General features: G+C 45.7%; 1 protein-coding gene across 12 annotated transcripts in view; it reads right to left on the bottom strand.

Annotated features, from left to right (window-relative positions):
- Positions 1 to 7354: 7354 nt before the first annotated feature.
- Positions 7355 to 12840, bottom strand: part of CILK1 (ciliogenesis associated kinase 1) — a 40939-nt gene continuing 35453 nt past the window's right edge. For all 12 annotated transcript variants that reach the window (XM_039528400.1, XM_039528393.1, XM_039528399.1 and 9 more), the window contains one exon: positions 7355 to 11078. In XM_039528400.1, coding sequence (XP_039384334.1) covers positions 10924 to 11078 — 155 coding nt within the window. In that variant the 3' untranslated portion in view covers positions 7355 to 10923. The remainder of the gene's footprint in view (positions 11079 to 12840) is intronic.

Raw genomic sequence — 12840 nt, 5'->3', positions numbered from 1 at the left:
TGCCAGAGTTTAAGGTAGACAAGGTGGGTGGACTTTTTACTGGACCAACTTCTGTTGGTGAGAGAGAAGTTGTTGAGTCACAGAGTTCTTCTTCAAACCTGGAAGAGATATGTAGTTCTCAGCAGCCAGCTCAGGATTCCCAACACATTGATGTGTGTCTCTTATGCTTGTCACCTTGTGCAGCTCTATGGTTCGCCAACTGAGAAACCTACAGGCCTCTCTAGGAAGGCTTTTCACATTCCCGTCTGGTGTTATCTGGACCAGTGATCTGCTAGGTCACCCCAATCCTTGACTCTGGGAGCCAGCCTTACCCTGCTCTGCTGTGAGAACCCCCACTCCTGGGCTGTTCACACACAGCCTCTGGGATGTAAGCTGCTCCATGGATAGTGCAACCAAATGACACTAGCCAATATCTCTGGTCCCAGACACAACCCTAGGAACCTCCGTCTTGCAGTTTCCAGTTATACCCGCTGGACGCCGCAAGCTTATACGAGTTCGTCAATTTAACAAAGTAATTGATATATCCCAAAGGGAGTCTCTGACACACTTCAAACAACGCACTGCTTCAGGTAGAACAAACAAACAGGCTTATTAACGACAAAGAAATTTTAAGTGATTATAAATCAAAGCATAACAAGTCAGATTTGATCTAATGAAATAAAAGCAAAACACATTCTAAGCTGATCTTAACACTTTCAGTGCCCTTACAAACTTAAGGCATGGCTACACTCGCAGATGTAGAGCGCTTTGAGTTAAGCCAGCCTTCGGAGAGCACAGTAGGGAAAGCGCTGTAGTCTGTCCACACTGACAGCTGACAGCATACTGGCGTGGCCACATTAGCAGCTCTTGCAATGGCCACAGAGAGCAGTACATTGTGGTAGCTATCTCAGCATGCAAGTGGCTGCAACATGCTTTTCAAATGGGTGAGGTGGGGTGGAGTGTGTTGTGTGTATGTGGGGGGAGAGAGAGTGGGGTTTTGGAGGGCTGAGTTGTAAGTTCAGACAACAGACCTCCCCGTCCCCTCCTTCTCTCTCACACAGCATTCCACAGTAATGGTTGCAGATAAGCATCTGGCTGTCAGAAACGGAGCTTTCAAAGGGCATATCCGCATTCCTGCAGTGATTACAAAACAACAGCAAGAGTGGCCACTTGACTTAAGGGGATTATGGGACGCTTCCGGAGGCTGATCAGAGTGTAGTGATGCAACACCTCGTTCACACTGGTGCCGTGGCACTCCAGCGGGGGCGCAATAAACATTATTCCACTCGCCGAGGTGGAGTACCAGCAGCGCTGTAGCCAAGGAGTCAGAGCACTCTACGTGCCTTGCCAGTGTGGACAGGTAGTGAACTAGGGCACCCGGCGCTCCTTTATTGCGCTATAACTCATAAGTGTAGCCAAGCCCTCAGATGCGTCTCACCCTTCAGCCTGGCTCTCCCCTTTGATCAGCGCTTCAGTTGCTTGGTGTGGTGGCTGTTGATGTAGGTGGAAGAGAGAGAGCGTGCACAAATGCCTCTCCATTTTATCATGTCCTTTCTTTCCTCTTGGTTTTGCCCCTCCCCTTCCTCTCCCCCACCGTTCAGAGTCAGGTGGGCATTATCTCATTGCAGTTCCAAACTGACCAAAGGAAGGGGAGTGACTCACTCGAGAGTCTAACAGATTCTTTTGTTGCTAACTAGGCAAGCGTCCTTTGTTCCTATAGGGCTGGGCTGGTCCCATAAATACCCTGATGAGGTGTGACCTGTCTCTCAGCTCTTGGAGTGTTTTTGCCTGGGCTTATTTTTAAACCATGAGGATACATTTTCAGCCTCATTACTACATACATGAAATTATAACCTTACTATAACATTACTGTAACAACCATGCTCAGTACATGATGAGCCTTCCGAAGACACCCAACATGACAAACTTTCAATTGGATACCACACAATCATTTTATAAAGATGAACATGGGGGTGTAGGGTGCTCCTCCAAGGTATAGAGCATCACACCATCCCAGGAAAGGGTATTCTCACCTTGAAATGTATAAAGAATTTGCATTTGAATCATGAACCTGCAATTCTGCATTGTTCAGGCAAGTGAGGGAAATGCTGTCCAGAAGACAGCACCAAATGTCTTGTGGCTTACTGTAAATGCATAGCCTCCTCTCAGGTGCCTCTTGTGATAGCCCTCTCAGGTCCCCAGTAACTCCATGCAAGCTTGTCTTCTAGTCCATCAACAGTTTATTGACAAAACATAGTGCAAACAGTCCATAGCAGAATCCCCAAAACACAGTCAATATCACCCAGTTCTTGTTCTGACCATACCCCAGTGTCTTCCATCACAGGTAGGCTCATCAGTCCTCATCCATCCCTCTGCCAGGACCACCAACCCAGCCCTTCCTTCTGGGGTGCAACCCCACTATTCCCAGGGGAGGCTTCCCCAGTCTTTCGGTTGGGAGCATCCATCACTCTCCCTGGCCTTCTCACTGTTCCTCAGGATCCAGTTCTCCATCTCCAGGAGATGTCAGTGGGTAAGCTCCTCTGCTGCTCCCCTTCTTTCAGCTCTGTCTCTCTGGCTTGCAGACACCAGCCAGAAAATGCCTCTTTCTGCTCTCCTGACTTCAACCGTCTCCCAGGAACCACCTTCTGTCTCTAGCAGCTCTCATCTCCTGCCCTTTTCCTGTCTCAGTCTGCTCACAGTCTCTTTCTTACCAGGCTTCTTACAGCCCGAGGTCCTCTCCCAGCCTGCTAACCAGGGACGGCTCTAGGTATTTTGCCGCCCCAAGCACGGCAAGCAGGCAGCCTTCGGTGGCTTGCCTGCGGGAGGTCCCCGGTCCTGTGGATTCGGTGGCAGCCTGTGGGAGGTCCGCCGAAGCAGCGGAACCTCCGCAGGCATGCCGCTGAAGGCAACCTGCCTGCCGCCCTCACGGCGACCAGCAGAGCGCCCCTCGTGGCTTGCCGCCCCAAGCACGCGCTTGGCGTGCTGGTGTCTGGAGCCGCCCCTGCTGCTAACTGACCAAATGGAGACACCTGGACTGGAAAAGCAGAGCTGGACCAGTAAATTAAACTGGGTTCAGCTACCCTGTTACACTTGCCTTAAAGAACCTACACTAATCTTACTGTAAGTGAACAATGGAGGCGAACAGAAGTGGTAACAAAATATGCCCATCTTTGTCCCCATTTCTGGGAGAATAAATAAAGAAGTGTACAAATGATAAACAGGAAAATGAGAAAGGTTGTCACCTTGCTATGTTGAAATTGCAAGGGCTGTCTGTACCTTAAGGTACATGAGTGAAGTTGTATGGAGACTGATGTTTTAGGATCCAGAGTTCCCTAGGGCTTCTCTACATAGGTCACTTTAAGGAATTCTCCCACCATCATTTTAGCACCAGTCCAGCTCCAGCAGGGAGGGCTAGAATAGACCAGCTGCTAGTGTTTTTAATGCACCGTTGTCAACACCTGCTCTGAATATCTACACCACATACTCTCACCATTGTTAGTATGGTGGAGCTCAACTGCTGCTAGTGCAACAAAGCAAGAGCTCCCAAAAACTGAGAGTGTCAATGCAGTTCTACGGAAGTGCTTGGACCTCAGTCTTGGATCGGTGCTGTGACTCAGAATAGGTTAGCGTTAGTACTCTCCTGTATGTGGTTCCTCTAATTGTTTATTTAAATTGTGCTCCTATATTCATCTCTGTCCCTTAGACCAAGTCATTAGGGTAGTTTAACATGTTTCTTCTTATTTTATCCTAATTATGCAATTTAAGCTTTTAGTCATCAGAGACTAGAGAATGGCACAAAAGGGACACTTAACCTAGCAACCAGCCTTCCCTGTTTCCTGCCCAATTCCATCACATTATTCTCACTAGTGGTAAAGGCATCACAGGGGATACACATACCTCAGAAGTGCTACACAATGCAGAACCAGAATATTAGGTCCCCGTAATAATATTTGCAGTAAAATCTCATATCCAGAGAAAGCTTTTTATGACTAGCAAAAAAAGCATTCCTTGGAATGCACGGACAAAAAGCCTAGTTTGGAAGGCAGCGAGAAAAGGAAACTAAAGTTAAAAACTGTCAACAAAAGCAGTAACTGCCACTGCTAGTTCAAATACACCAAACACCATGAAAATATCGACACTAACACCCAGGGCCGGTGCAATCTATTAGGCGACTGCGAGCTATGATTTGGGGGGCAGCATTTTCTTTGGCGCGGTGGCTGGATCTTCAGCCGCCCTGGTCGCCACCAGCATTTAGGCAGAGGGAGCTGGGGCAGAGGGGTGCGGGGAGGACCACATGCAGCAAGTAAGGGTGGGGGCGGCACGCAGGGGAACTCCCCGCCCCAGCTCACCCCTGCTCCGCCTCCTCCCCGAGCACGCCGTGGCTGCCAGCTGTTAGGGGAGGTGGTCCCTATGCATATATGGCCAGCAGCAGGGCCGTACGGCAGGGAGCAGAGCTCTCTCGTGCAGTCTGTTCGCCTCCAGGTTGCTCTCTAGCTCAGGACACCACACAGGCAGTTTCCCTTGTATGGGAGCCCAGCTCCACAAAAGACAGAGGAGCGTCACATATAAAATTGGCAACATTTTTCCCGGTCAGTGTTATATGGGGATTTACAGAGCCAGAAGTAACAGCTGTTGGACCTCTCCTCGAAATATGTAAAGCTGGAGAGGTTCTCAGAGGTGGGATGGGGGGGGGGGGGTCACACTAGTGTTGCTCTGTGTCGTCCCCGCCCCCCGTTGTGTCATAAAACAAGGATCAAACTACATTTTACAGAACACAAAAATAGTTCGTCCAGCCTCAAAGCCAGAGGCGGAGACTGATTTGCTTTTATATGCAGAAAGGGAAAACTGCATTTAAACACCCCCTCTCCCCGACAAGGAGAGTTGCATTAATCCAACCCCACTAAACCGAAAGGGATTTGCAACGCAGCCCTAACAGCGCGCACGCCCCAGCACCAGCTGCACAAAAGCAATAGACCTGCACCTAACGAAAGGCTCATGCACCGCGCCCCACTCCCCCCAAATGCTGCAGCAAGCTGAAGTGACCCAGACCCGCCCGCAGCCATTGTCCCGAACCAAGCCCAGCCCCACACAAGCTACGGGGGTGACACATAAAAGCAGGACTAGCTCCCCCGCCCTCCGGAGGGGAGGGGCACAAAACTCTTCACCAGGAGCAGCAGCAGGATCACTGCGCGGCCGGAACTGCAGCTCCCAGCCCCCAGCCCGGGTCCCACGCACTAACCCCGCCCGCCTCACGGTTTGCAACACCAGTGGGCGGGGGCAAGCGGGGAGAACAGCCAGTAGAGAGGATGGTAATTTGCAAATGCTGCAAAGGCTTTTGGGAGAGAAATTTAGTGCAAACATTTGGGGCTCTCTTTGGACAGGATCGCTTTTCACCAGTCCTTGTGTCTGTGACACACTCAAGTGCACTAGCTGTACCTAACTGGTCCCATAAGCGCCAGCTACCTGGTTCACCCTAACTAGTAAGCAATTGTATCGACCAAGCTTTATATACCGAGCTAGCCCCAACTTGCTTTGGATGTGAGGGCGATCTGGCTGCGACATCTGTCACCCCATTGATCGCCAGGGTTGATTCGGCTGATCTGGCTGGCTAGGCGGGTGTCCCCTTCCTCCCTCACCGCTCCATGTGCGTCCCTCCCGAAGCTGCGCGCTCGGTCGAAGAGGACGACCTCCCAGATAGAGGAGTACCGTTCTTCGGTCAAGGGTTTACGGTAGCTGCGCTCCCCTGCTAGAACCTCCAAACAAGCTCAAGGTCCATTTGTAGGAGAACGTAGGGTAGTCAAGCTTCCAAGACTCCAGACACATCCAAGTGAGGCGCTGCATGTGGCAGTCTGCCTTTCTTTTCCTTCTGTTTCCAAACCACAAACTAATGCTGCTCGTTTCTTAACAGCACTTTCCTTGAAAAGTACAACGGTTAATAAAATTTGATCAGGATTGGCTTTTAGCTGCTGCTGATGCTATCTGTGCAAGGAAAAGGCAGGTCTTTTCTGTAGTAATTTTACTATGGGGAGCTGAGGCAGAAATTGTGATTTGCCCCACATCACACTGCAGTACTTCATGCTTTTTGTAACAGAAATACAAATGGAATAATAGAGAAATAATGAAAGTCTGCTGACATGTGGGTTACCTACATTTGCCTTGTAGTTCTAGAGATGGCTGTTTAAAATGCATATGAAGATATGGGTTGTTAAACGTACATGGCCAACTTTACATGTCATTTCCTGGCTTGAGTGTTTAATTAGGACACCTTAACATTCTGATGGAACAGTTAAAACATCCTAGAAATATTTTACTAATAGAGATTATATTTCACCATACTGCAAAACAAGATTTTGCATTAAAAATATATTGCATTAGGCAATTTTAGATGTAAACATTAAAAACAAAAACAAAAAAGGGGGGGAGCCAAACAGCTCTAACAGTGTCCTAAAAAGTAACCAAACTTGCAGTAACAATGACCACCAGCAGCATTGAATACTCAGCATTAACATTGAGCAGATGAGCAACTCAAAACCAGAAAAGCCCTTTTTCCTCTCTCCCAGGAACAAGCCTTTCAATCTTCCTCACAATCTCTCTCAGCTACATGGCTTTGGCACCATACCTAGAAGGAAATTAGATTCCAGCTGTGATCCAAAGTGTGGAAGGAGGTGGGAAGTAAGTTTGGGCAACCTGTGGCTCTTAGAGTATCCCCCATCAACAGTCTCCTTTGCTTTTATAAGAAGGCAGATCCAATTGGAGCATCTCCATTGATCACAGCTGCGGCAGCGCATCACAGGTAATCTCATATAGGCAGGTCTCAGACCATTTAGAGCTTTGTAAATCATGATGAACATCTTAGAAATGATCTAGGCAGGAGCACTGGTACCATATACTGCCGATGGTATACCTCATTTAATAAGGATTCTGTACCAGCTTCAGTCTTTGAATGGTTTTAAGGCCAAGTCTCATGCTACATGCTCAAGGAGGCCATGGGGTGGGAGAGCAAGCCCACCCCATACACAAGACACAGCAGTGGCTCCTGAGACCAGGTCCATACTTTGGGCATTGCTGCTGGGTGGTTGGGGTTGCAGAGCCACTGAGGTTTGGCCCAGCCATCAATCTCTAACTTTCCAACACCTGTCATCTCTTGGCTTTAATGGAGAGGATCCCTGTGTTTAACTGTAAGGGACAGAAGCTTACAAAATGTCACATATTTGGATGAAGATTATAACCTGGAACTTGCAGGCAAGATGATCTTTGGTAGAAGCAAAATTTTTAATGCAAAATTCAAAAGGGATTAAATGCAAGGGTTAGTGAATTATTTAAAAATATAATTAACAATCTCTAGATATTAGCATCTGAATGAAAAACATAACACTTAAGTCAACATCTCTTCAAGAGTAACTTTATTCTGGGCAGGAGGCTCTTTACACAGAAGAAATTAAACAGTTTAAACACCCACCCTCCAACAAACACACCACCACCACCCACACCCAGAAAAAAAAAATGAAGAAAATCTTCTGGGTTTTTATCTCTTTCAATAAATATTTTTCTCCCCATTTTATGGCATGTACTTCCACTAAAGCGTTTTTAATGAATCTGTAAACAGGGTGGGGAGGGTTTCAGTACGAATTTCATTTTATTTCTCTGTATATAACTTAAGAAAATCAAGATAATACAGATTAATATGCCAACCCAAGGTCTGACTCCTTCATATTAAGGTCATATTATTACACAGAAACTGTAAATTGTAAAATAATTCTAAAAATCAAAATCATATACTTAGCATAAAAATGCTGCAGAACCTGCTAAGAGATAGGTAATATTTTGCATGAGATATGTTTTCTTACAAATATATTGCTTTTGGTCAGGTTTTCAATGTAATATACAGCCTCTACTTTTTTCCATCTAAATGGCACAAATCAGAGAAAACATTAAAAAACAAACAAGCAAAAACAGATATAGCCCAACTTGCAGTCCTTATTCAAGCAAAAAACGCTCACTGAGCTCAGTGTGAGTTTGCTTGAGTAAAGACTGCAGGATTGTGCCCACGATACATTTGTTACTGAGTGAATCTATACATTGTATCTGTTTAATTTAAAACTAGAGTAGACCATTTTTGAATGTGAGCTGTTTAGGTTTGACAAATAAAGGCCCCATATTTGCAAAGGGGTTTGAATGCAGATCTTTATTCCTGCACCGAGTAACCTTATGACCCTTCTTGTGGATCCATTTTCAGGACTAGCCATGATTCTGAACCTTTTACTCAGGCACATTACTTGCTTGCCTGAGTAAGGGTTGCAGGATTGGGCTCTCTATTCTGACAACGATAGGAACTACAACCATTAGTGAGAATTAGGGGCATATGGTCACAGCAGAATAGACTATTTACAAACAGCTAGCTAGGTATTTGTATAGGTCCAAACATCCCTTCTTAGTGTCAGTTCATTCATTATAAATAAATTAAAAATCTCTAAATATAAATGCAGATTTTGATTTCCAGAGAAGAAACGGTCAGTTCTTATTCTATATGGTTTAAAGAAATGTAAATACACAGTTTTGTCCTTTTCCACCTGGCAAACACTTCTCCCACCCCACCCCACCTTTTCTCCCAAGTACATGCATCTAGTGCTGCATAATTCAAAATAGCTCCGTTTTACTTCCTTGTGTGTATACCAACATCACAGCTCTGTTAGCAAGTACTATAGGTTTGAAATGAGTGTTTGTTAGTTAACTGGTAACAAAGCCTGGGTGGTGAAGGTTAGACAGCCATGATGCGGTTCTGTGAAGGTCCTACATACATATTAATTTTTAAATAATGCAGATCATTTTGCTCCTTCATTGCATCATGTGGAGAGCAGCATATGCTGCCCACGTGGTCACAGTGCACAGAACAAAGGCACTGGCCACTATCCATCATGCTCTCTCCGACAGCTGAGTCAGCAGCTGCTCTCTCTCTCCACATGAGTAAATCATATTTGATGCTCTGATTTCAAAAGGGGACTGGCAGAGAAATTGCTCTAGGGTACACGCTCCACCCAAAATGAAATGGTTTTTGTAGGGAAGTCCAGCAGAAATTAGTCCACAGAATTACCTTCCAATCCAGCTGCTGCCCTTTGGAAGAGGAGGCAGCGTGCAGGTAGACTGGGGAATCCCAAGAGCAATGTAGCTCCTAGGATAGCACAAGGGAAAAGGGTCTTGGAAAGAGTGCAAAGAAAGAGGCACTCTGCATGGATATGCTGGGGTTGGGCCCAGGCCTTCCTGTGGATTATCAGGCTCCATATGAATGCGAGGCCATTCCTAAGCCCTTATCCCCGAGAGATCAGGGACGGTTTTCTGTGTGGTGAAATACACAGATGATTTTTTTCCTTTTTGCACATTTTTGCTAGAAAGTGGAGGTGGCCTTTTCCCGTGCACTTTGATAAGCTAAGCATTTAGAATGGAGAGAACAATCCCCACTCAGTTTTGTATCTGTGCTATTTGGCTGCTTTCCTCTGTCAGTAACCCTTGTAACTTCTCTACCATGTTACTTTTCCCCTCCTCCACAAGTCAACTCCTGGTCTCAATGAAATCAATTGAGATTTCGCCATGGACATCACTGGGACCAGAATTTGATCCTAAATGCTTACTCTGACAAAATAACCAACAAGACCTCGTTTATGGAAACCGAGCTATATTTAACAATATGGGAAGGTGAGCTAAATCAGCACTGTAACTGTTGATTGACATTTACTTGTTTATAAAAACTGAATCTGGATATATTAAGGGAATCAGGCTGGAAAACAAAGTAATAGAAATTAAATCAGCTGCATATATAGTTTCTTAAACTTCGCTGCTGGTGCATCATTAATACTATGTTACTGTGCCTGTGAACCAGCTTTGTCATATTCAATATTGCCTCAAATATTTCTCCAGCTCCTACTTGCCCTACCTAAACAGGGCCTGACTTTGCTTCATGGAAGTCTTTAGGAAAGTTATAATTGACTAATAGGAGCAGCCCCCTATGCAGCATGTTTTAGTTTCACTCTGAAAGACAACAACAGTTAAGTCTGAAGGGGCACTTCAGGACAGATGAGGAAAACCCACAGAATACTTGTTGAACGGAGATAGCATTACAAACAGGCGGAATGTAGTCAAACTAGCAGCCTGATTCTGCTGGTCTCATTCAGGCCAAACTCACAGTGTGGTTAGCAGAGATTTGGCCTTGGGATTGCAGGATCAACCCCAGAACTGAAAAACTGACAGGCAGCACAAACAGTGTGAAGACAAATTTACAAACACCAGCCAAAGCTAAAAAAACACCCTTCAATAAGCCTGTGATTGATTTAGGGCCCAATCCACCTGCCATTGACCTCAAGGAGAGCAAGTTCAGGTCCTTAGTTTTTCATGTTATGTCATTGACGCCCCAAGCAGGTGAAAGACTGACAATTCATCCAGCTGGTGCAGCATGGCACTGCTGAATTATTCAGTTTGATTGACCGCCTTGCCTCATACGTCCCATTCAGAGCGTAACGATCACAAAACAATATTTGGTGAATGCCTCTTTCTCACAATTGCATCTCTTTTGCAATACTGCCTCAGTCTGCTACGTTTTATTTACTTATATAAAATATTTGGACCTGACAAAGGAAATATTAATTTTTTATCAAGTTCATTACAAAGTTTATCGTATAAAATGCCAAAAACTTCAAGCCATATATACAAAATGTATTGGTTTTAAGAAAATAATTGGACCTGATCATATAACAAAACAATTTTATACAAAAAGGTATAAGATTGCATTCAAATCAATACAAATAAAACTAAAAAAGTCTTGAAATGTCTCGCTCAAAGAAGATAGGGTTTTTTTTTAAATCACAGGCTTATAAAGTCATGGCAAATGGTCTAGCATTGGTCACCATTTCATGAGAAATGTGCACTGATTCAACAGAAAGTGCTTTCTGCAAGTCACCGGTGAGCTCCGTACTTTGAAGACCAGTCAGTGCGTCCATGGATTGGCTGAATTGGCGGTGGACGTGGCATTAATGCTGGTGTGCTTTTTGAAGGTGTATTAAATGATGGCCGCCCAATATGAGGTCTGACAGACTTCAGAGAAGCATAATCTACAAATGAGAAGAAGAAAAGCCATTAGATAAAGTTTCAGTGACTGTGTGACAGGGTGCTGGGCTGGAACCCCAGAGCCTGGCCTCTGTCACACCAGCCCCAATCCAGGGAGATGAATTGGAGCTGGCTAGAGAAACCTGTGTCTGATTTGCAAAGGGGAAACAGCTGCCAACCTAATTAGCCATGGCTAGATACAGGCCCAGAGCAGGGGAGGCAGACAGTGGAAGGACAGGGGTAACTCTTTCCTCCTGGCTGAAACCTGCAAGCTGTATGTGGTGAGAAGGTGGTGGGATTGCACCCTGTAAATAAACTGCACTGGTGACTGCTGAGCCACAAGGTCTCTGAGTGTTTTTTGGAACACAGCAGAGGTAGGAGCAAAGAAGGCCCTGCTATACCCTGTTACAGACTGGCTCAGCTGGAGGAGTAGTTCCTTTAAAAAGCCACTGGATACAGAATCTGGATACTCTCTCTGTTAGAAGCTGCAACTTTAGAGCCAATTTGTATTTAAAAAAATAAAGTAAAAAATTAGGATATGGGAAATAATAATACTGTGAGCCATTTGCCAAGATCCCTACTCAGGCCAGATTCTCTACTGTGCCTGGTATCTGCTGGATACAGCAAGAGATGGGTTGCAAAGGAACCAATTTGCAGATTTTGGAGCCAGTTCTATGCCTCACCCCAGCATACTTTAGAGCAGCCTCAAGGCTACCTGCTAGCAGAGAATAACTGGAGTAGACCTTTCACTGGAGGCTGCAATGGAGGAATGGTATAGAAGTGGACTACTTGGGTTTTGTGCCAGCAGTATAGTCCCCATGACAAGGGAATCCCAAGCTGAGGAGATATGGTTATTCTCCAGCCCCTTTGCGTTGCCAAAAGGGGTACAGGAGGGATGGAGCAGAGTGTGAATCTGTGCCCCAGTGTTTACTCTGTCCTTACTCAAGTGAACAATAAATTCAATTTTCTATAATGAATAGACAATTTAGTGTGGGGGTTTTTGAGACGCGCTCCTAAATCATTAAGGTGATTCTGAAAATCCCACTGTGATGGGGCATTGACCCACACTGGCAGAGAAGGGGTTAAAAGCAGCCTAGGGAGGCTGCACAGGAAGCAGCCAATAGGAGAGGGGCTGTGAGGAGCAGCCAATTTGGGCCCAGCAGCCCCATATTAAAAAAGCCATAAGGCAGAGCAGTGTCAGCCTCTGCCTGGAGCTTAAAGGGTGAAGTCTGTCTCTCTAGCAGGTGGAGAGACCTGTGGCACCTTGGAAAAAGCAACTGCTGGGAGGGACTGGAGGAGCAAAAGGAGCCCCTGGCTGGCTGCTGAGACTGGGTAATTGCAGGCCCTGATGAAGAGTGAAGAAGGTGCTGGGGCTATAGAGAAGTGGCCCGGGGAGACATAGCAGTGGTGAGTGATGTGCACCGTGACACCCACCCTTGGTGGTAATAATAGCTGTGCATTCTGGGACGGCTGTGTTGTGGAGTACAGGCTATATGTTTGTTTAATTGGTAAAACTGATGTTTTATAACAGTTTAAAGAAGTCAGACTAGACTTAATCCTGCAACCCTTGTAACAGGAGTAAGTGTTGCAGGATCAGGACCTATAGTTCTAGTGACTCACTTCTTTACAATTCAGTCAAATATAAGAACTGAGGATTACAGCAGCTACAGACAGTAACTACAGACACTATGTTGACTAATATGATGGCTAGCATGTATCATAGATTATCAGGGTCGGAAGTGACCTCAGGAGGTCATCTAGTCCAAC

Source organism: Mauremys reevesii, linkage group 3 (genome assembly GCF_016161935.1).
Source record: "Mauremys reevesii isolate NIE-2019 linkage group 3, ASM1616193v1, whole genome shotgun sequence".
Lineage (NCBI taxonomy): Eukaryota > Metazoa > Chordata > Testudines > Geoemydidae > Mauremys > Mauremys reevesii.
Note: the sequence above shows the minus strand (reverse complement) of the source record. Positions and strands in the feature narration are given on the sequence as shown.